The following is a 24,047-nucleotide window of genomic DNA, read 5'->3' as shown; positions in this document are numbered from 1 at the left end:
GAAAGGAAGGGGAGATGGAGGGAAGGAATTATCCCACCTGCTCCCTATGCTTCCCCTATCCCAGCTGGAACACTTTCCTGCCGGCTCTTTTCTCTGCTGCCTGAGTTGGACATTATCAGGAGGAAGGCAGCTCACCTGAGGGTGGTAGACACTCAGGGACTTGACCTTGTGAAGGGGAAGCAGGACACGGATGAGGAACATCTTGTGCTCTTCTTTAAGGGGCAGGGCAAAGCCATTGATGATGCTAGGAATTAAGGGACATTTGTTAGGACCAGAGGGTCAGATCCAAGTTGAGTGCACCAATCCTGCCAACCTTTTTCAGGCATCTGTGCCCCCACCCGGCGTCTTACCTGCCCAGGATCTCCAGGAGCTCAGCAATCCCGTTGTGATGCTCCGTCTCATAGATGAACCTGAGGGAAGAAAAATGGCTCTCTTGACAACCCCTGATGTCCCTCCAGCATTCTGTACAGTCCCCCCACCTCCCTGCTCCCATCCCACCTCAGTAGCAGAATGCTTTGCTCCTAAGCCTGGGCTCCTGGCCTCACCTGTAGAAGATGTGGTTGATCTGCCTACGGATATAAGCCCGGAGCCCCAAAAACTTGCCATAGATGCGATGCAAAATGGTCTTGAGGAAGTCTCGCTCTCGAGGATCCTCACTGTCAAATAGGTCTAGGAGCTGGGGGCACAAGGGAGGGAAAGCAGCCAGTGAGGCAGCAGCCAGGGAAAGCAGTGGCCAGGGTGACATAGGTCCTGCCAGGGGAAATGCAGAGGTCCCCTGGAGTGGGGGCCAGCAAGTCTTAGAAAGCAGAGTGATTCTATTGTATTGCTGATTCTACTGTATTTGTACTGAGACTTCCAAAGTGATGCCTCAGTATTGACCAGAGAGAGGTACTCTGTTGCTTTTTTGTTTCCTACCATTATGTTGTTAGTTTCTTAAGGCCAGAGTAGGGTTTTGTTTTGTTTTTTACCCTTTATAGCCTCCTCGTACCAGACATGGATGAAACCCAATATATTCAGCTTAAGGGGAAAGAGCCACTGGGACACAGATGAAGGGGGCATGGAATGGAAAGAGAGGGCAAGGACAGGAACTCGGGGACTCACAGCAAGTACAAACTTCTGGTCGATGTACTTCTTGGCTATGTTTGGCTGGAAATCAGGAGACTCAAGGAAACGTAAGAAGAACTCATACACGAGCTATAGGGGAAAAGGCACGCCACTGAGGGGATGTTCCCAAGGACTTGCAGGCCTCCAAGTGCCCCACTCCCTGCAGCCACGGCCAATCTGCCCCCTTGCCCTGGTACCTGGAGATGTGGCCAAGCAGCTTCCAGGGTGGGCTCATCTTCCTCTGGGTCAAACTCAGCCCCTGTGGGATTCGACGAAGGTGGCAGCGTCCGGAAGAGGTTCACTGAAAACTGAGGAGTAGGGCCAGTTAAGAGCTCCACCTGGGCTTCTCCAGAGCCCCTCACCAGTCCCCCCTGTCCTTTCCCTGTGCCCACCATGGTGACAGCCTCAGGGTAAATGGCCTCAGTGACAACATCACGGCTATGGGTGATGTACTCCACCATCTCGTTGAGTCCTGCCCGCTTCACCTCCTTGAATTTGAGGTCACTGAGTGGGTCTGACACGAAGTCAAAGAGGACACAGCACTGGCGTAGCTTCTGGATAAACAGCTCCTCCCGCTCCTGGGTTGGCGAATCTGTGGGGGCCCCAGCAGTCAGGTTCTCCTCTGTAGTCCTTCACTGTGATGCCCTGCTTGCCTTCAAGGGCTTTCCCTTACCCCACCCTGCCACCATCCTGCTCCCTGGCACCCCCTTCCCGCATTCTCTGGAACTCCTTTCCCCCCAAAATACCCCAAAACTTCCATTCCACCAACTCCCGATGTCCCCTAGACCTGGTAAAACAGCCCCTGTGACCAATTGCCAAGTACCTTTCAGGGCAGGAAGCTTCTGCAGCTCCCGATTCTTGCTGAGGTTGAAGCGGGAGGAGCTTTGCCGTCGCTCCTTCTTGACAATCTGGGGCCCCCCTGAGTACTTGATTTTGCTGAGCTGCGTGGGGGGTGGCGTGCTATTGCTGGGACGCTTGTTGGACGACGGTGGCTGAGACTGGGCTTGGGGCTGGGGCTGGGGCTGGGGCTGCGGCTGGGCCTGGTCAAACAAGTCACCTGTTGAAATCCACTTCCCAAGATATGCCTCCCCCCCTGGGCCTGGCCGTCCCCAAGTCTGTTTATGCCTGCACAGGCCTGGGCAGTGAGCAGCTGTCTCCTGCCCCGAAGGAGCTAAGGCCAGGATTACAGAGATCACTGTGCTGTAGCCCTGGCAGGGAGCAGTCAAGAAGTCACATCTCCCAAAGAGATGCCCACTGCTTGTGCATCAAGAGCCTTCAAAACGTTCATTCCAGTTCATGAACAGGTAAAGCTAATTGATGGATTGATGGTGACAGAAGTCAAAAAAGTGATTATGTTGCCAGGGGAAATGGGGTGGGTATTGCTAAGAAGACACATGATGAATAAGAAGACACGTGAGGAATAAGAAGAGACATGAGGAGCCTTCTGAGTGATGTAAACATCCTGCATCTTGACTGGACCTGCAAGGTGGTGCATGGCAGATAATACCTAAAATTTATTCAGCAGTACACTTAAGATCCTTTACTGAATGTGTGACAGTCTTCAATCAAAAGGTAAAAGAGGCCGGGCGCGGTGGCTCACACTTGTAATCCCAGCACTTTGGGAGGCCAAGAAGGGCAGATCACCTAAGGTCAAGAGTTCAAGACCAGCCTGGCCAACATGGTGAAACCCCATCTCTACTAAAAATACAAAAATTAGCCAGGCATGGTAGCAGGCACCTGTAATCCCAGCTGCTTGGGAGGCTGAGCCAGGAGAATCGCTTGAACCCGGGAGGCGGAGGTTGCATTGAGCCGAGATCACGCCATTGCACTCCAGCCTGGGGGACAAGAGCGAGACTGTCTCAAAAAAAAAAAAAAAAGGTAAAAGAAAGGCCAGGCACAGTGGCTCATGCCTGTAATCCCAACACTTTGGGAAGGCAAAGCAGGAGGATTACCTGAAGCCAGAAGTTTGAAACCAGCCTGAGCAACGTAGCAAGACCCCATCTCTACAAAAAAAAAATTTTAATTAGCCAGGTGTGGTGGCACATGCCTGCAGTTCCAGCTACTCAGGAAGCTTACTGGAGTTCCAGCTACTCAAGGTTGGAGGATCCCTTGCGCCCAGGAGTTCAAGTCTGCCACGAGCTATGATCGCACCAACTGCACTCCAGCCTGAACAACAAAACAACACCATCTCTAAAAATAAAAATTTTCAAATTTAAAAAGGTAAAAGAAAGAAATTCATTCCCATGTCTGAGTACTTTACTAGAAATTTAGCTTAATAAAAATCCTAAATTAAAAAAAAAAAAAAGCTTTGGAGGAGGCAGAGGTAGCCAGGCAAAAAGAAAAAAAAAGCTTTGTGCACAGATACTTTTAACAACCTCATTTACAACAGAAAATGAATAAATGGAATATCAGGAGTTAATATTATGTTTATAAAAACTATGGGCTAGGTGCAGTGGCTCATGCCTGTAATCCCAGCACTTTGGCCAAGGTGGGTGTATCACTTGAGGTCAGGAGTTCCAGACCAGCTGGCCAAGAAGGTGAAACCCCATCTCTTACTAAAAATACAAAATTAGCTGGGTGTGGTGGCGGGTGTCTGTAATCCCAGCTACTCGGGAGGCTGAGGCAGGAGAATTGCTTGAACCCAGTGGGTGGAGGTTGCAGTGAGCCAAGATTGCGCCATTGCACTCCAGCCTGGATAACAGAGTGAGACTCTGCCTCAAAAAAAAAAAAAAAAAAAAAAGAAAGAAAGAAAAGAAAAGAAAACTATGTAATACATAGTTCAGTTGTAAAAAATATTTTCATGTTCATAGTAATTTGCCCAAAATGGTGGTATTTTTGGAGGAAGGGAAATGGCTGCAGAAAGGCATAAGAATGATGAGGACTTATTTTCCATGGTAGAAAGTCAATAGATAATAGCTAAATCTCAAAAAAAAAAAGTAGGAAAAGAATCTAATGTGAAAATCTAAAGGAATCTAATCTAAAGTAGGAAAAGAATCTAATGTGAAAATCTAAAGGAATCTAATGAGGAAAGAGCTAAGAGTTGCATTCCAACCCCAATAGTAGTAATATCTGAACAATGTATGTGTTATCATACTGATAAAATTTTGAAATAAAACAAAAGGCCTAAAACTACATAATGACAGAAAATTGCTTCCTATGCTAAGTTAAATAATGATAGTAGAAGGCCGGGCACGGTAGCTCACGCCTGTAATCCCAGCACTTTGGGAGGCCAAGGCAGGTGGATTGCCTGACCTCAGGAGTTTGAGACCAGCCTGGACAACACAGTGAAACCCTGTCTCTACTAAAATACAAAAAATTAGCTGGGCGTGGTGGTGGGTGCCTGTAGTCCCAGCTACTTGGGAGGCTGAGGCAAGAGAATTGCTTGAACCCAGGAGGCAGACGTTGCAGTGAGCTGAGCTCACGCCACTGCACTCCAGCTCCAGCCTGGGCGACAGAGCGAGACTCCGTCTTCAAAAAGTAAATACATAGGCCGGGCACGGTGGCTCACACCTGTAATCCCAACACTTTGGAAGGCCGAGGCAGGCAGATCACGAGGTCAGGAGATCGAGACCATCCACCCCGTCTCTACTAAAAATACAAAAAATTAGTCGGGCATGGTGGCGGGCGCCTGTAGTCCCAGCTACTCGGGAGGCTGAGGCAGGAGAATGGTATGAACCCGGGAGGCAGAGCTTGCAGTGAGCCGAGATCGCGCCACTGCACTCCAGCCTGGGAGACAGTAAGACTCCATCTCAAAAAAAATACATACATACATACATACATACATACATACAAAAAATAAATACAGTACAAAACTAGATACACAAAATTAGCTCACTCACATTAAAACACATGCACAGAACCAAAAATGAGGTTCAGAAAAGGTAAGAACAAGCCCAAGTCCACCACTGTGTTAATGACTATCTCCTGTAGTAGAATTAGATTACTTCTGCATTTCTAAATTTTTACAAGCTGACACTGCTTTTTTTCTGCCTTACTTCCATTGTGTAGTATGATACTGCTTTTATACTGGGAGAAATGCAGCTAATTTTTAAAATCAAAATTATCCCTTTTTATTTTTATTTTATTTATTTATTTATTTATTTATTTATTTATTTATTTATTTTTGAGATGGAGTCTCGCTCTGTCATCCAGGTTGGAGTGCAGTGGCAGAATGTTGGCTCACTGCAACCTGCGCCTCCCAGGTTCAAGTGATTCTCCTGCCTCAGCCTCCCGAGTAGCTGGGATTACAGGCACCCACCACCATGCCAGCTACTTTTTGTATTTTTTGTAGACATGGGGTTTCTCCATGTTGGCCAGGCTGGTCTTGAACTCCTGACCTAAATTAATCCACCTGCCTCAGCCTCCCAAAGTGTTGGGATTACAGGTGTGAGCCACCGTGCCCAGCCTAAAAGCTATCTCTTTTTAAAGGTATAGCTCCCAGACACAGGTGTTACAGCCCCATGAAGTCCATTTTCAGAAGTCTAAATACAGGTATTTGCAGGGCTGTCTGCCCACAGGTACTCCTGGACTGTCCAGGCAGCCCCCTGTTGGGAGAGGAAAGAAGCTAAACCACAGGACAGCCCTTGCCCCCAACCAGAGACTACAATAGGACCAGGCAGAGGCCATGTCCAGCTGGGTACCCTCACCACAGGGAAAGGAAAAGGTGACCTCTTGGCCGCATACCTGCCATCCCCCACTCCTCTCCAGCTCCCATCCCAAACTCTTACTCCTTACCATAATAATAGAAGAACCTGAAATCTTCTGGGATGGGGAAGGGGAGGAAGACAGAAATGTTATTAATTGTATCCTCTGAATTTTTTATAAAAACAATGATGTGGACTTGTCACCTATCTAGGGATGAGAGAACAGGAGAGGAGCACCAGGTCCAGCCTGTGGGTCCCGTGTGTTAGACATGGAAGGCATCTGGAGTCTGGGGTCTCCCTTTCTACATACGGCAGCTGGGTCACATCTTGGGGTGGGGGAAGTGGTAGTAAGAGAAAAGCAGGTTGGGGGCCAGCACTTGGTGTGTATCCAGACACTCCTCTGCCTCAGATCTCCATTTCCCTGCCTTAAGAACAACTAGGCCAGGCACGGTGGCTCACACCTGTAATCCCAACACTTTGAGAGGCAGAGGCGGGCAGATCACGAGGTCAGGAGTTTGAGAGCAGCCTGGCCAACATGGTGAAACCCTGTCTCTACTAAAGATACAAAAAATTAGCTGGGCGTGGTGGCACATGCCTATAATCTCAGCTACTCGGGAGGCTGGGGCAGGAGAATCGCTTGAACTCGGGAGGCAGAGGTTGCAGTGAGCTGAGATCACGCCATTGCACCCCAGCCTGGGTGACAGGGCGAGCCTCTGAATCAAAAAAAAAAAAGGACAACCAAACCCTTATCTGTGGAGCTTGGTGCTCAATAACACCTTAGGCCAGACTGCCTGCCTGGGTTCAATCCTGGCTCGCCACTTATTAGCTGAGTAATATCCAGAAAGTCTGCGCCTCAGTTTTCTCATCTATAAAATGGGATGACAACCATACCTACCTTATAGCACTATCGTAAGGATAGAGATGAACAGTTTCTCGCACTAAAGAAGCATTTTTTTTTTTTTTTTTTTTTGAGACAGAGTCTGTCTCTGTCACCCGGCTGGAGTGCAGTGGCGCAATCTCGGCTCACTGCAACCTCCGCCTCCTGGGTTCAAGCAATTCTCCTGCCTCAGCCTCCAGAGTAGCTGGGATTACAGGTGCGTGCCACCACGCCCGGCTAATTTTTTTTCGTATTTTTAGTAGAGACAGAGTTTCACCATGTTAGCCAGGCTGATCTCTATCTCCTGACCTCATGATCCGCCCGCCTCGGCCTCCCAAAGTGCTGGGATTACAGGTGTGAGCCACCATGCCCGGCCCTAAAGAAGCATTTTATAAGAGGTACCTTCTACTACCACCACTACTGTTACTATTATTTCCCATACCCAGGTTTTAGGAATGCAGCCTAGAATCTCCTTCCTATGCTAGCACAACTCAAATGTTCCGTTGAGTCCATTATCCTCGTTTAAAAATGGGGGACCCTGGCCGGGCACGGTGGCTCATGCCTGCAATCCCAGCACTTTGGGAGGCCGAGGCAGGTGGATCACCTGAGGTTGGGAGTTCAAGACCAGCCTGACCAACATGGAGAAACCCCAACTCAACTAAAAATACAAAGTTAGCCGGGCGAGGTGGTGCATGCCTGTAATCCCAGCTACTCGGGAGGCTGAGGCAGGAGAATTGCTTGATCTTGGCCGTGAGCCGAGATCATGCCATTGCACTCCACCCTGGGTAACAAGAGTGAAACTCTGTCTCAAAAAAGAAAAAGAAAAGAAAGAAAATTGGGGACCTAGGAAATCACCGCATCTTCCGAGACTCAGTTTAAGTCCCACTTTCTTCCAAAAAGTCTTCTCAGATCTTTCCAGCCCTTGGGTGTCACTCCCTCTTTTTGATACCACTTGTCTCTTCCATTGGCTATGTGACTGCTCACCCCCTAGTGACACCTCTTAGTCTCTTCATGTGTCATTCCCCTAACTAGATGGCAAGTCCTTTGAAAGCCAGGACCCTGTTTGTACCCCTCTGGGTGCCCCCAGCACTAACACCTAATAGGAATTCAATAAAGGTTTGGTTGGTTGGTTGACCAGGAGCCGAAGCTCTCAGTTCCTGCCCAGGCTCCTCCCCACAGACTCTTCCTCTCCTGCCCCAACTCAGGAATCCTCAGAACAGGGTGCTATACAGCATTAGGAGCAGAGTCTGAAGGAGAAACATCAGTGATAGTAGGGTGAGGGGCTCAGTGCCAACCTGACAACAAGACTCCATCCTTCCAGGTAAAATGCAGACACCCTGTACTTCCACAAACTTCACACTGAGGAGGCGACCAGGGAGGCATTCTTCCCAGAAAGGGAAAAGGAAGGCCTCAATGTTTTCTGCTAACAAGAAGGTAGCCAGGCACGGTGGCTCATGCCTGTAATCCTAGCATTTTTGGAGGCCAAGGTGGGTGGATTACTTGAGGTCAGGAGTTCAAGACCAGCCTGACCAACATGGTGAAACCCTGACTCTACTAAAAATGCAAAAAAACAATTAGCTGGGTGTGGTGGTGCACGCCTGTAGCCCCAGCTACTCAGGAGGCTGAGACAGGAGAATTGCTTGAACCCAGGAGGCAGAGGATGCAGTGAGCCAAAATCACACTATTGCACTGCAGCTTGGGATTCAGAGCAAGACTCTATCTCAAAAAAAAAAAAGGTGGCCAGACACGGTGGCTCACGCCTGTAATCCCAGCACTTTGGGAGGCCAAGGTGGCTAGATCAGGTCGTCAGGAGTTCGAGACCAGCCTGGCCAACATGGTGAAACCCCGTCTCTATTAAAAATACAAAAATTAGCTGGGTGTGGTGGCGGGCACCTGTAATCCCAGCTATTCAGGAGGCTGAGGCAGGAGAATTGCTTGAACCTGGGAGGCGGAGGTTGCAGTGAGCCAAGATCACGCCACTGCACTCTAGCCTGGGCGACAGAGCAAGACTCCATCTCAAAAAAAAAAAGAAGTGGCAGGACTAGATCAGTGGTTTCCCAACCATTATTCCAGTAAGGTTTAGAGAGAACAGAGGGTCTTATGCTCCACCAGTGGCCGGGCATGGTGGCTTATGCCTGCAATCCCAGCTCTTTGGGAGGCCAAGGCGGGCAGATCACCTGAGGTCAGGAGACCAGCCTGGGCAACATAGCAAAACCCTATCTCTACTAAAAATACAAAAAATTAGCCAGGCGTGATGGTGGGGGCCTATAATCCCAGCTACTCAGGAGGCTGAGGTGGGAGAATCACTTGAACCTGGGAGACAGAGGTTGCAGTAAGCCAAAATTGCACCACTGCAGTCCAGCCTGGGCAACAGAATAAGACTCCATCTCAGAAAAAAAACAAAAAAAAACAAACGAAACAAAACAAGACCCACCCAATGAGCTGATATCTAAGGTCTTTTCTACACTAGTATTGTGTTATTGAAGGCTGGAGTGGCTGGAGAGCAGCTGAGTGGGCTTAGTCTGCCCTGCCCCCTACCCCACTGAGCTGCCCTGGTTTATAAGGACCACTGGCTCCCAAGATCCAGACACAAGAAGCATGTGAGAGACAGCTGTTCCTGCCAGGGAAGCCCCTGGCTGCCAAGCCCCAATGAGGTATCCGCTATCTATTCACCCTTCACTAGGAAACATGCATGTCAGAGGGAGGTGGGGGATATGTCAACTACTCATGGGCATTCAACCATTCCTCCTAAAAGCTCCAGCCACTAACTTGTCTATTCACCTGGGTTAGAGGTAAAAGGCAAGTGAGTCCCCTGAGAAGCTTCTGCAGCCATCAACGCAGGGGTGGACACTGAGCAAAGGCAACTTGGCCAATCTGTCCTCTACTCGCTACTTTGTCCTGCCCAGTTTCACTTCTGGGACTCTATTTATTTATTTATTTTGAGACAGGGTCTCACTCTGCCACCCAGGCTGGAGTGCAGTGGTGCAATCTCAACTCACTGCAACCTCCACCTCCCAGGCTCAAACAATTCGCCTGCCTGAGCCTCCTGAGTAGCTGGGATTACAGGTGTGCATCACTAGGCCTGGCTAATTTTTGTATTTTCAGTAGAGACGCGGTTTCACCATGTTGGCCAGGCTGGTCTTGAACTCCTGACCTCAAGTGATCTGCCTGCCTCAGCCTCCCAAAGTGCTGGGATTACATGCGTGAGCCACCGCGCCTGGCCTACTTTTTTGTAGTTTTTGTAGAGACAGGGTTTCACCATGTTGCCCAGGCTGGTCTCAAACTCTGGAACTCAAGCAATCCACCCGCCTCAGCCTCCCAAAGTGCTGGGATTACAGGTGTGAGCCACCATACCTGGCCCTCACTTCTGGGACTCCATAGAGGCCATCTCTTCTGCCTGAAGTACTACTACTTTCACTTCCAAACTCTCAACAGGATCCATACTCCAAGAAGCCTTCCTAGATTCCGGCCTCCAGCAATCAAGTGGCACTGTGAATTCCCACATCACACTCATACTCAGAAAATTCCAACTAAACGTGCCTACTCTGAACCTATCCTGGTCCAGCCTATTCCGAACACGGCCACCATTAATAATTTAAACCCACGCTGGGCACAGTGGCTCATGCCTGCCTGTAATCCCATAACTCTGGGAGGCCGAGGCGGGCAGATCACGAGATCAGTTTGAGACCAGCCTGACCAACATGGTGAAACCCTGTCTTTACTAAAAATACAAAAATTAGCTGGGCGTGGTGGCGCACACCTGTATTCCCAGCTACTCAAGAGGCTGAGGCAGGAAAATTGCTTGAACCCGGGAGGCAGAGGTTGCAGTGAGCCGAGATCACACCACTGCACTCCAGCCTGGGTGACAGAGTGCGACTCCGTCTCAAAAAAAAAAAAAAAAATTAAACCCAAATATTCAAATATAAATAAAGAGAGAGGGGCCTGGCACGGCGGCTCACGTCTGTAATCCCAGCACTTTGGGAGGCCAAGGCAGCAGATCACTTGAGGCCAGTTCAAGACCAGCCTGGCCAATATGGCGAAACCCCGTCTCTACTAAAAATACAGAAGTTGGCTGGGCATGGTGGCTCACCCATATAATCCCAGCAGTTTTGGAGGCTGAGGCGGGCAGATCACCTGAGGTCTGGAGTTGGAGACCAGCCTAGCCAACATGGTGAAACCCTGTCTCTACTAAAAATACAAAATTAGCTTTTAGTAAAAAATGTACTTTTAGTACAAAAATTAGCCGGGCATGGTGGCGGGCACCTGTAATCTCAGCTACTTGGGAGGCTGAGGTAGCAGAACTGCTTGAACCTGCGAGGTGGATGTTGCAGTGAGCTGAGATCGCGCCATTGTACTCCAGCCTGGGCAACAAGAGCGAAACTCCATCTCAAAAAATAAAATAAAATAAAAATAAAAATAAAAACAGCCGGGCATGGTGACCAGCCAATGCCTGTAATCCCAGCACTTTGGGAGGCTGAGGCAGGCAGATCACCTGAGGTCAGGAGTTCAAGATAAGCCTGACCAGCATGGAGAAACCCCATCTCTACTAAAAATACAAAATTAGCCAGACGTGGTGGTGCGTGCCCGTAATACTAGCTACTCAGGAGGCTGAGGGAGAAAATCACTTCAATTCGGGAGGCAGAGGTTGCAGTGAGCTGAGATCACGCCATTGCACTCCAGCCTGGGCAACAACAGCGAAACTCCGTCTCAAAAAATAAATAAATAAAAATAAATACAATAAATAAAAATACAAAATTTAGCCGGGCGTGGTGGCAGGCACCTGTAGTCCCAGCTACTCAGGAGGCTGAGACAGGAAAATCACTTAAACCGGAAGGCAGAGGTTGCAGTGAGCCAAGACACTCCAGCCTGGGCAACAAAGCAAGAGTCTGTCTCAAAAATAAATAAATAAATAAATAAATAAAGAGATAGAAATATAATTTAAGCACTATAGAAAGTATTTAATGTAAGAGAAAGATGAAACATACAATTAACAGAAAAAATGCAAAGATTAAATATTATATCTCTTTTGCATAATGAATTAACTGGCCTAATAAATGAAGATCATTTTAGTTTAAAATCCCAAAAATCAGAGGCCTTCTCTCCAGTGGTGACATCTAGAGCTCCATCTAGTGTTGCTTAATTCTTTCCTTCCTTCAATTATTAACTAAACATCATGATAAGCTTTAAAGATTAAGTTTATATGCAAATTCTATACCATAAAAAAAGATTAAAAGGTGACTAAGACATGGCCCTTGCCATCAAAGAGCTCACAGTCCACTAGGCAGGACAGAAACAAATGCAGCTAACTGAACAAGGAAAATGCAAGAACAGAGAAGGCTGAGCTGCAAACTCTGCCTGGAAGAATTAGGGAAGATATCCCTGAAGAGGTGGCTTTTGATTTTTTTTTTCTTTTTTGGCTCTTATTTTTTTTATTTTTGAGACGGAGTCTTGCTCTGTCACCCAGGCTGGAGTGCAATGGCGCCATCTCGGCTCAGTGCAAGCTCTGCCTCCTGGGTTCACGCCATTCTCCCGCCTCAGCCTCCTGAGTAGCTGGGACTACAGGTGCCCGCCACCACGCCCGGCTAATTTTTTGTATTTTTTAGTAGAGACGGGGTTTCACCGTGTTAGCCAGGATGGTCTCAATCTCCTGACCTCGTGATCCGCCCCCCTTGGCCTCCCAAAGTGCTGGGATTACAGGTGTGAACCACCGCGCCTGGCCCCTCTTTTTGGCTCTTAAAAAATAAACATATGGCTGGGTGCAGTGGCTCATGCCTATAATCCCAGCACTTTGGGAGGCCGAGGCGGGCGGATCATGAGGTCAAGTAATCGAGACCATCCTGGCCAACATGGTGAAACCTCGTTTCTACTAAAAAAAAAAAAAAATAGAAAAATTAGTTGGGCGTGGTGGTGCATGCCTGTAGTCCCAGCTACTTGGGAGACTGAGGCAGGAGAATCACTTGCACCTGGGAGGTGGGGGTTGCAGTGAGCCAAGATCGCACCACTGCACTCCAGCCTGGGCGACAGAGCGAGACTCCGTCTCAAAAAAAAAAAAAAAAAGAATAAACATGAGTTTGATAGGCAAAAAAAGACACAGGAGAAATAAAGCAGTCCAGGCCAGTGGAACTGCATCTGTGAGCACCGTGAGTCATAAAGGGGTTGTCATATCAGAAGACAGGAAGTTGGGCAGGGCACAGTGGCTCACACCTGTAATCCCAGCACTTTCAGAGGCCAAGGCAGGAGGATTGCTTCAGTCCAGGAGTTCGAGACCAGCCTTAGCAACATAGTAAGAACCTATCTCTACAAAAAATACAAAACTTAGCTGAGCACAGTGGCTCATGCCTGCAGCCCCAGCTACTCACGGGGCTGAGGTGAAAAGATCCCTTGAGCCCAGGAGGTTGAGGCTGCAGTGAGCCATGATTGTACCACTGTACTCCAGCCTGGGGAACACAGTGAGACCCTATCTCCAAAAAAAAAAAAGAAAGAAAGAAAGAAAGAAAAATATGGGAAGTTCGGTGGGACACAAAGGCAGGACTGGCGCTAGAAGAAGAGTGGGGCCAGCTCAGAGGGGTTGAGGGTGCCATGCTAGTGAGTTTGGATTTTAACTTGTAAGCAGTGAGATGCCAAAAACGGTTTTTAAGTAGAGGACTGATAAGACCAAGGTTTTTAGAGTAACAACTCTGGCCTCAGAGAGGACAAGCTGAAGTGCAAGAAAATTTATTCCTCCCTCTGTCCCTACTCCCAGACTCAGGACAGGGCTCAGCACGTAGAGGAGTCTATGAATTTTTTTTTTTTGAGATGGAGTTTTGCTCGTTGCCCAGGCTGGAGTGCAATGGCGTGATCTTGGCCACTGCAACCTCTGTCTCCCGGGTTCAAGCGATTCTCATGCCTCAGCCTCCCGAGTAGCTGTGATTACAGGCTGGGATTACAGGCGTGCCCCACCATGCCCGGCTAATTTTTGTATTATTAGTAGAGATGGGGTTTCACCATGTTGGCCAGGCTGGTCTCTAACTCCCAATCTCAGGTGATCCGCCCGCCTCGGCCTCCCAAAGTGCTGGGATTACAGGCGTGAGGACATTGAATTTTTTTTTCCAAGGACAGATTAAGAAAGACCCTTACCTGCAGAGGCAGATCAACGGGGTCTCACCTGATCTCCCAAGGCTCCTTTCCATTCTAGGATTCACTTCTAGAATCTTAGAGCCAGCAGTATCACTTCATTCAAGACCACAAGAGACTCCAGAGTCACATAGACCTGGGTTGAATTCCAGCTCTGCCTTACTGCCTTACTGGCTGAATAAAAGCTACTTAACATTTCCTTTTTTTTTTTTTTTTGAGACAGAGTCTTGCTCTCTCCCCCAAGCTGGAGTGCAGTGGCACAATCTCAGCTCACTGCAACCTCCACCTCCCAGGATCAAGCAATTCTCCTGCCTCAGCCTCCCGAGTAGCTGGACCATGCCAGGCTAATTTTTGTATTTTTAGTAGAGACAACGTTTCACCATGTTGGCCAGGCTAGTCTCGAACTCCTGACCTCAGGTGGTCTGCCCTCCTCGGCCTCCCAAAGTGCTGGGATTACAGGCGTGAGCCACTGTGCCCAGTTAACATTTCTAAGCCTCAGTTTCATCTGTGAAACGGGAATAATAATAATAAAGGGATCTCAGGGGAGTATTGTGAAGGTTAAATGAGACAATGCATGCAAAGTACTTAGCACAGTGCCTGGTACATAGTGTTGCACAGTATCCAGTCCCCTCCCCCCTCCCCCCACCAAATTCATGTCCACCTAGAATCTGTGAATGTGACCTTACTTGGAAACAGGGTCTTTGCAGATGTAATCAAGTTAAAATGAGATCATACTGGACTGGGGTGAAACCTAAGTCCAATATGACTGGTGTCCTTACAAGAGGAAAATTTGGACAGAGACAGAGACATATGGAGGAGAATGCTGTGTGAAGACAGAGGCAGAGATTAAAGTGATGCATCTATAAGGAATGCCAAAGATTGTCAAAAGCCACCAGAATCTAGGAGAGAGATGTAGAACAGATTCTTCCTTAGAACCTCAGAAGGACACGGCCCTGCCGACACTAATTTTACAACTTTTGGCCTCCAGAGCTCAAAGAGAATGTACTCCTTTTTTTTTTCTGTTTTTTTGTTTTTTGAGACGGAGTTTCCCTCTTGTCGCCGAGGCTGGAGTGCAATGGCACGATCTCCTCTCACTGCAACCTCTGCCTCCTGGGTTCAAGCAATTCTCCAGCCTCAGCCTCCCCAGTAGCTGGGATTACAGGTGTGCCACCACCACACCCGGCTAATTTTTGTATTTTTTTTTTTTTGAGATGCAGTTTCACTCTTGTTGCCCAGTCTGGAGTGCAATGGTGCGATATCGGCTCACTGCATCCTCCGGCTCCTGGGTTCAAGAGATTCTCCTGCCTCAGCCTCCTGAGTAGCTGGGATTACAGGCATGTGCCACCATGCCTGGCTAATTTTTGTATTTTTAGTAGAGACAGGGTTTCACTATGTTGGTCAAGCTGGTCTTGAACTCCTGACCTCAGGTGATCCACCCGCCTCGGCCTCCCAAAGTGCTGGGATTACAGGTGTGAGCCACCATGCCCAGCCCAATTTTTGTATTTTTAGTAGAGACAATGTTTCACCATGTTGGCCACGCTGCTCTCGAACTCCTGACCTCAGGTGATCTACCTGCCTCAGCCTCCCAAAGTGCTGGGATTACAGGTGTGAGCCACCGCACCCGGCCTATTTCTATTGTTTTAAGCCACCCAATTTGTAGTAATTTGTTTTGTTTTGTTTTGTTTTCTTGAGACAAGGTCTCGTTCTGTCACCCAGGCTGGAGTGCAGTGGTATGATCATGGCCCACTGCAGCCTTGAACTCCTGGACTCAAGCGATCCTCCGCCTCAGCCTCCCGTGTGGCTGGAAGTACAGGTGCACATGCCCCCCACATCCAGCTAATTTTTTAATTTTTTTGTAGAGACAGGGTCTCTGTATGTTGCCCAGACTGGTGTCAAACTCCTGCCCTCAAGCAATTCTCCCACCTCAGCTTCCCAAAGCATTAGGATTACAGGTGTGAGCCAGCACGCCTGACTTATTTGTAGTAGTTTATTATGGCTGCCCTAGGAAACTAACACAAAGTAACTGCTCTATAAAATAAACATCAGCTGCTATAACTATTAGATCAATTAGAAAAACTCTGGCAAATGCCTGACAGAGCAAAGCTGGCTAGAAGAGCCCAAAATTCCAGACAAGAAAAGGGCAAGGGGGCCGGGCGCAGTGGCTCACGCCTGTAATCCCAGCACTTTGGGAGGCCAAGGTGGTGGATCACGAGGTCAGGAGATCGAGACCATCCTGGCTAACATGGTGAAACCCCATCTCTACTAAAAATACAAAAAATTAGCCAGGCGTGGTGGCGGGAGCCTGTAGTCCCAGCTACTCGGGAGGCTGAGGCAGGAGAATGGCGTGAACCCAGGAGGTGGAGCTTGCAGTGAGCCAAGATCGCGCCACTGCACTCCAGCCTGGGCGACAGAGCAATATTCCGTCTCAAAAAAAAAAAAAAAAAAAAAAAACGGACAACGGAAGGACTGTGCCAAACAGCTTTTGAAGACCACAGCCTCACATCCTAGCTCCAACTTTTCCACATACCCCTGCCATCCCAGACGTGGGTACATTTCTAGAAAATCATGGATCATTCTTGCTGCCATCTCATACCTGTGAACCCTGAGCAGCGTTTCACCAAACAGCCCAAGGTGAACTCAACACCCTCCTTTCCCAGATTGCTTGTAATAAACCCATTGTCTTAGGCATATTTGTTCAAAAGGCAGTGGATAAATCATAGCAGTTGGTCTCAGCATACTCCTTAACCTGTTCAGTCTTCATTTTCCCATCTATGAACTGATAACGTTAGACCCTAAGGTCCTTTTCAGCTCTTATGTGAAATTGGTGCATTTGTTCATTCACTCGTTCACTCATTCACTCACTAATACATTCAAATGCTGGGTGCTTCTGCTGTGTCAGGCCCTTCAGGGGTGAATGAGAGCCTCATGGAGCTCCCATGCTAACACGAGAGACAGCCGATAAAACAATGAATTCACAAGAAATTATTTCATTACAGTTGTGGTTAGGTGTTACCAGCGCTACCAGGTACTGAGTGCCAAAACAGCAACTAGCAGGAGCCCTCGAGAGGTCCTGGGGATAGGGGTGGGTGGTCAAAGAAGGCTGCTTTAAGGAAACGACATCCCATCTAAGAACTAAAGAAGTAGCAGTTAGGCAAAAGGTGGAAACTCCCCATTAAATTTTCCTTCCTCTCCCAGGATTTTCAGAACTTAGAAAATCCTGTTTCTTGCTGCTCTAAATGTCAAGTTACCAGCTTCCAACCACCTTCCCTGTGGGTCCCACAAACATCATCATTCCTGAAAGGGAGACTGAGCCCAGAGTGTGTCTTCCCAGAAGCATTTACTATGAACCAATTGCACAAGTACACAGAGGTAGGAAAGAAGCAATGCAGAATAACATAGCTCCTTCCCTTGGAGTTCACAGTCTGAGAGGAGAGACACAGATGGGGACAAATGGTCACAGAGCTGAGTGATAAGGATTATTAAAGAGACATTTAGAATACTGCATAAGGGCCGGGCGCAGTGGCTCACGCCTGTAATCCCAGCACTTTGGGAGGCTGAGGCGGGTGGATCACCTGAGGTCAGGAGATCAAGACCAGCCTGGCCAACATGGTGAAACCCTGTCTCTACTAAAAATACAAAAAAATGAGCCGAGCGTGGTGGCATGCGCCTGTAATCCCAGCTACTCAGGAGGCTGAGGCAGGAGAATTGCTTGAACCCGGGAGGTGGAGGCTGCAGTGAGCCGAGATCATACCATTGCACTCCAGCCTGGGCAACAAGAGAGAGACTCCATCTCAAAAAAAAAAAAAGTAGAATACTGCATAAGTGCAGAGGAAAGAATAATTCCTCTTCTGTGGTCCTCAACTTCCATGCCTATAAAATGAGGAAAACCTACTCAGCTTCTGATTACTTAAATGAGGCCTAAAATGAGGTGTGAAAAGTGCTTGTACCTCTTTAGAGGTGACCTATCACCAGAAGTACTGAGAAACATCTAAATGCATAGTTAACCCCGAACATTTGCTCATCAATCTCTTCTCCCAAAAAACCATAAGACCTGTCCATAACTAGAGAGCTCTGTTTCCAGTTCTCTTCCATCCCTCTGAACAGTTTAGAGCAGAGGTGAAAGCAGAGAGAGCACCAAACACCAGTTTCTAGGTAGGATGTGGTGGATGCTCGCTGTATAGGTTCACAGGATCATTCACCATCCAGAGCATCCCACTGTGCACACTCGCAAACTTTCATGGACATACTGTGTACTTCCTTAAGTCTCTCCCTCTTCTGGTGTTCTCTCGGCTTGCTGTTTATTGCTTTATAACCCGAGATTGCTAAGCTACACTGAACTCTGCTCAGGACTGTCTTTTAGTCATGCTCCCATTCAATCAAGACCAAGGGCAGTGGGCCCAGCTGGGCCCAACTCAGGGACCCCAGCCCCTCCCAATCCCCTGCCCCACCCAGAGCCATGCTGAAGTCACTTGTTACCCCATCAAGTGTCTGTGGACTTTTCCCCTTTTGCCCAGGATCCCAGAACCTCCAGCTTTTTGCCCTAAGAAAAAGGAATTCTCAACATTTCAAGTTGGTAAGCAGAGAAACAACTTTCCTAGGAATCTCTGGGGAGTCTGAAGAACTAGAGAACGTATTTGGTCTATACCAACCAAAGGGAAATCCTGCCTGAAGGCAGTCTGGATGGGTTGTCCAGGTCCCTCCCAGGATATGGAAGCCTTCCCTTCTGCCTCACCCCCTGGGATCCCCTACCCAACTAGCCATCATGGAGTTGCCGGTGGCACCTGCACCACATCTAAGGCTACGCCTACATTCATTACCTCCTCAGTGTTGTCGCCTCCACCATCCTTGCCTGAGCTGCTAGGCTTGGCTGTGCATTTGGCAACCTTGGGGGGCTCCTGAAAGGAAAAGATGAAGGTAAAGTTAGCAGATGCCAGGGGAAGGGAGAGGTCTTATCTGGCTCCCTTAGATCTTTGTTGCAAATATCCTCTGTCCAGTTGAATCAATCAATTAGAATCTACCTTGTGCCGAGCTGGGGTGGGTGGAGGGATCTACACAGAAGGAGATTCAGCCCCTCCAAAGAGTTTAGAATCTGGTTAGGAAGTCACCCCAAACACACACTAATTCAGCATGAGAATGCTCCTTCATCTTTCACCTCATCAGGCTGGTGCAGAGGTTGGGCCTGGGAGGGCCTTTGCTCAGGTCAGAACCAGGGTGAGGAGGCTTAAGGAAAAAGCATCAGGAACAGCTGCTCACTGGCTTCTGGCTAAAGTGGTCAAAGGGGTGCTGGAGGCTTTCATGCTGGAGTGCAGGGAGTCACCACTCTCCCCTCACAGCCACCTGGAAAGACTCGGAGGCAATTTTTGCATGTCACAAATAGCGCACAGACAAGCTACTCGGCATTTAATCAGTAAGGCCCAGGAATGCTAACAGGTACAGAACTGTCCCACCCAAAATGCCAAGAGCACCTCAGTTGACAAGCACTGAGACAGGGATGGGGGTAAAACCCTGAACTGTTACAAAGAGTGAGCATTAGTCTGAAGTCTCCTTTGGGAACCTGGCAGCTGGCTCAGAGCCCTGGCCTGCCCAGCATCTCTTCCTATGCTTCGAGCCAAAAAAAGCAACTGCACAGGGACAGGACAGGGAAAATGTGAAAAAGACTTGGGGATTTAGGTCTGACTGCAAGCTCAACACAAATCATCCATGTGCAGCTCACGTGACCTTCCATCTTGTTAACAGACCTCTGCAGACTGCTTGGCACTGACAGGGCTATCCTGGAGGATCTGGTTCAGTCATAAGCATCAGGCTTGGGAGGGGCCATGACAAATCCTAGTGCTTCTTAGAGGGAAATGCAACCCATACTGGGAGTGGATTCAAAGGCATGTCCCAAGACCAACAGCTGCAGGAACTGGGATAGTTAACAATGGAAGGGAGGAGTCATGAGGGATGGAGAAGCAAGAGGGATCTTAAACAAATGAAGGGCTGCCTTGGATGCAACTTGTTCATATGGACCAGAGGCACGAGAGCAATGGGCTGAAGTTGCAAGCCAGGCTGAAGCTCCAAACAAGGAAGAATTTTATCATGGAGCAATTGCACTAAAACTGGCCACCTAGTGAAGCCAAAAGCTCCCCAACCCCTGAGAACATTCAAGCAGGGGCTGGGTGACCTCCTGTAAGGCATGTTGCAAAAGAAATTCAAGCCTTTAATGAGGACTGGAGGATCTTGGAAATCACTTCCAGCTCTGAGATTGTGCAATTCAGTAGCAGCCAAGCCCCTTCAGTGAGAAGCGTTAAATCAAGTTATTGTGACTATGGGGGCAAAAGGATTTCAGGGAGAAGAGAGCTCTGTGTGGGCTGGAGTAGGGGGAAGGCTTCTTGGAGGCGGGGAGGAAGAAAGGTGTGGTGTAGAGCAGCTCCATGCAGTAGGGGGAAGGAGTTCCTTCTTTGGCCTGAGCACGCTCCTGCTGTATACTAACCCAGCTGGCCACACTGACCCTTGTCAGTGGCTGAGAGCATGGGGTGGAGAGAAATAGGCTGGCGGCAGGGTGCAGGCAGGACACAACATTGAGGTGTCTGCACACACCCCAGACATGAACCCCTTGGACAAAGCTGACCCATCTTCATACATCTGCAATCTCTCTATTAGACCATAAGCTGCTTATTCTTTTTTGTACCCCTCCACCCACCCTACAGCACTCAGCATGATGCCTCAGACATATCTTTGAAAGAATGAGCCTAAGAGATCCAGCTGCCTTAGTGTGTGGGTGTGAGTGGGCGTGGAGGAACCAGGCCCACCACCCTTGTTCCCTGGCTCCTGCAGAACAGGTGAAGCACACACACTTCAGCCCAGCTCAGCAGTCAAATGCTGTGTAGCACAGAGGTTAAAAGAACATGTTTGGACTCAGCCCTGTGTTTTGGGCCCAACTCTTACTAGCTATATAATCTATATAACTAGCCTCTCTGAGCCTCAGTTTCCTCATCTATTAGATGACGACAATCATAATACCCTCTTCCCTCAGCACAGTGTTAAGGCACATGAAAACCGTAGTGCTGGTCAATGTTATTACTATTATTATGAACAAGAAAAAAATCGGAGGGGGCAGGGGCACCCTACTCAGGAAAATAAAAGAGGTAAGTCCCAGAGGAGAACATGAAGGAAGGGGAGAGATGCGAATCCCTCCAAGAGATTATCTTAGCACCTATCCACTAAGCACATACTTACCGTGTGAAAAGGAGTTGCCAAACCAAAGTGAAACTTAGTTATTATCTCAAAGGGGAAGAAAAGGCTTGTCCACAATTAATTCCCATCCAAGGCCAAACACAAAAGGACTATAAGTGGGCTACTAAGTGTTCTGCAAATCCAGAAAAGAAAGGAGAGTTCACTCCTGACTGAGGGCTCAGAAAGGCTTTAGAGAGGAAGCTCTGAAAGATGGCCAGGAGAGAGGGGACAGGTCATAGATGAGCAATAAAGATCCTCCACCCACAGCCATCCAGACAAACCTCAGTCACACTGTCAACCCCCCTGCCCCTTAGAGCCTGCCAACCATTGAAGAAGGCCAAATGCAACTGAAAATCAAGAGCAGAAAAACCTTATAGGGAGATGAGAGTTATGCCTGGCTCCATGCACCCCGATACTTCCAACACCCTTTCCCAACCAAACGCTTACACCCATGGTCCTAGCAAATCTCACTGGGAATTTGTCTTCTTCTTCACAATCTAGTAGGCTATTGCTTTCTGTGGATGGGACAGTATCTAGTCCAACAGACAAAAAATTACAAACGGGTGGGGACCTCACCAGCTTTCCCTGAATTCCATTTCCCTTAGCCCCTGTTGTGGCTGATTTCTGTGTGCATTGTCTACAACTGAGCTACCCAAACCACCTCTGCATGCCCACTCCCCAAGGACAGGGCCTGGGTGGGGCACACAACCCTGTCCAGCTCACTACCCCCAGGAGGCTCATCATCTAGTACACCATCACCAACCCTGTACTTAGAACCTCAGGCCCTGAAAGGTTAAGAGGACAACCCAGAATCAGAGCTGCCTGACAAATACAGAACAGCCCCTGGAGAAAAAGTTTGATTGAAAAGGTCAGAGATGGCAGCCCAGTAACCCAGCCAATCAGAGGGCAAATGAAAGCAATATACCTCTGGGGTCATCAAGCAGGTGGCCAGAACACCAGGCCAGAGCCAGCCCCCACCAAAAAGGGCCAGCCCCAGGAGAGGAGAAGCTGGGGGAGGCTGGAACTGGTATCCTAGCATCCTCTGTGTGAGTCTGTACCTCAAAGGAACCACACCTCTGAGTCAGACCTCAGCAACAGCAGGAAACAGAGGGTAGAAAAAGGCACGGATGAGGAACAGCGGAAGGCAGCACCGAGGTAGATGAGGAAGGTGAAAGAAGGCAACATTAAGAACTGGCCTGTGGGCCAGGCACGGTGGCTCACACCTGTAATCCCAGCACTTTGGGAGGCCGAGGGGGGGGCAGATCACCTGAGGTCTGGAGTTCAAGACCAGCCTGACCAACATGGAGAAACCCCGTCTCTACTAAAAATACAAAATTAGCCGGATGTGGTGGTGCATGCCTGTAATTCCAGCTACTTGGGAGGCTGAGGCAGGAGAATCGCTTGAAGCTAGGAGGCAGAGGTTGTGGTGAGCCGAGATCGCGCCATTGCACTCCAGCCTGGGCAACAAGAGCGAAATTCCATCTCAAAAAGAAAAAAAAAGAAATGGCCTGTGTTAGAACATCATGACAAAGACATGGGTGTTCAGGGGTGGCTGGCCTGCAGGCTAAGCAGGAACAATAATCTGACAGTGAGGACAAATTCCCAATCTGAAGATGGTGTAGCTTAGGAAAGGCAGAAATCCAGCACTGGTGCAAAAAGAAAAAAAAAAGGAAAAATGCAAAGGTTATCTTAGGATTAAGAATAAGGGTGAGGAGCCTACTCAGATTAGGAAAGGTGACTAGTCTAGGATGCACCTGGGTGACAGTTAGGAGGGCTTTGATACAAAACAGGCCTTTAAGTCAGGAGACCTGATATTGCAGCTGGGCCTCCAGCAGGCTGTGTGACCTTGGACAAGTCCCTTGCCCTGTTGGGGCCTCAGTCTCCTCATCTGTACCATTAGGGATTGCACTGCATGCGCTCAGAGGTCCCTTCCAGCACCAACGTTGTGAGGTTCCATCAACAGAAGGGCTCAGTCCTGCTTACAAGTTTGTGTGTGAAGGAAGAACTAGAGGGAGGGGCCTAGGGCAGATTTGGGTGGAGGAGAGAGAAAGCAGCGCTGTTCTAGGTCAGGGGCTTGGCATGGAAAGAGAAGGGGCCGTAGGGGACTGCGGGGCGGCTGTCCCAGGCGGGTAGGAAGAGGAGAAAAGGGGCTGCTCAGGGCGGGGGGAGGGGGCAATTCTGGAGGAAGGTGCAGTTTCAGATGAGGGGCTGCCCAAACCGATGGGGGATCGGGGCCAGGGGTGATTGGGGGGGACAGAAAAAGCAGGACAGTGACCTGGGAATGGGGCAGATCTGGAAGAAGGAGGTTACCCTGGGGCGGGGGTAAGAGAAGGGAAGAAGGGAGGGAGGTGTATGTGGGGGGAGTCTCTCCGGGGCAAGGTGGGGGAGCTGTCCTAGCTGCGGCACAAGCTGGGGGTGCTGCCAGCCGCGGGGGCGGAGGGCTGGCCCCAGCAGTCCTGCGGGGGCCGGACGGGAGGGTCAGTCTGGGGCTGTCCCGGGCCTGGCTCCGGCCCCTCCCAGAGCTCCGCGCAGGCTCCAAGGAGGCGGTGGGGGAAAAAGGGCCACGCTCACCTTCTCCTTTTTCAGTTTATAGGGCATCTCGGCCCGTCCGGACCCGGCCCGTCTCCTGCGGCCCCGCTCCGGCTCCGGCTTTGCTCGGCCGCACTCGGCCCGTTCGGCGTCTCTTCGCCACCGCCTGCGCGCTGCGCCCGGGTCGAGCGGTGCCTGCGCCTCCAATTGGCCCGAACTCCTGCAAAACTGCCTGACAACCAGGCGCCGCCTCCTCGGATTGGTCATTGGAGCCAAGCTGCTTCCTTTTTTTCTTATTGGAAAGAAATAGTACAAACCGCCAGGGTTCGGCTTCCAGAATTGGCTGAAGTGGGTGGTCCCGCCCTAAAGTGGGTCGAGCTTAGCGAAGGAGGCGGGGATAAGGGGAAACCCAAGCTTGGCTAGGAGAGCTGCACTCCAGCGTCTGCTGTGCGTCGGCCTCGGCCATTCTTCGCGGCGCTTGGAGCCCTGCTCTTTCCTTCTAAAGGCTCTCACACTTTTGCCCTCTCTGCTACCCTGTCCAGTCGGAATTGGAGGAAGGAAGCCCT

The 24,047-nt window shown here is 49.3% G+C and overlaps 1 protein-coding gene across 3 annotated transcripts in view; it reads right to left on the bottom strand.

The window, feature by feature from the left end:
• Positions 1-24,047, bottom strand: part of PPP2R5D (protein phosphatase 2 regulatory subunit B'delta) — a 27,792-nt gene extending 3,745 nt beyond the window's left edge. Inside the window, exons 1-10 of one of the 3 annotated variants that reach the window (XM_054493418.2) lie at positions 23,524-23,699; positions 18,555-18,632; positions 3,057-3,107; positions 1,928-2,144; positions 1,497-1,696; positions 1,302-1,412; positions 1,102-1,194; positions 546-676; positions 351-410; positions 136-244 (exon numbers count right to left, since the gene is read on the bottom strand). In XM_054493418.2, coding sequence (XP_054349393.2) covers positions 136-244; positions 351-410; positions 546-676; positions 1,102-1,194; positions 1,302-1,412; positions 1,497-1,696; positions 1,928-2,144; positions 3,057-3,107; positions 18,555-18,632; positions 23,524-23,550 — 1,077 coding nt within the window. In that variant the 5' untranslated portion in view covers positions 23,551-23,699. Of the gene's footprint in view, positions 1-135; positions 245-350; positions 411-545; positions 677-1,101; positions 1,195-1,301; positions 1,413-1,496; positions 1,697-1,927; positions 2,145-3,056; positions 3,108-18,554; positions 18,633-23,523 lie in introns of all 3 variants that reach the window. The other 2 variants (XM_063667018.1, XM_054493419.2) reach the window with 2 other exon arrangements.

Source organism: Pongo pygmaeus, chromosome 5 (genome assembly GCF_028885625.2).
Source record: "Pongo pygmaeus isolate AG05252 chromosome 5, NHGRI_mPonPyg2-v2.0_pri, whole genome shotgun sequence".
In the NCBI taxonomy this organism is placed as follows: domain Eukaryota; kingdom Metazoa; phylum Chordata; class Mammalia; order Primates; family Hominidae; genus Pongo; species Pongo pygmaeus.
This window is presented reverse-complemented; position numbering and strand designations above follow the sequence as displayed.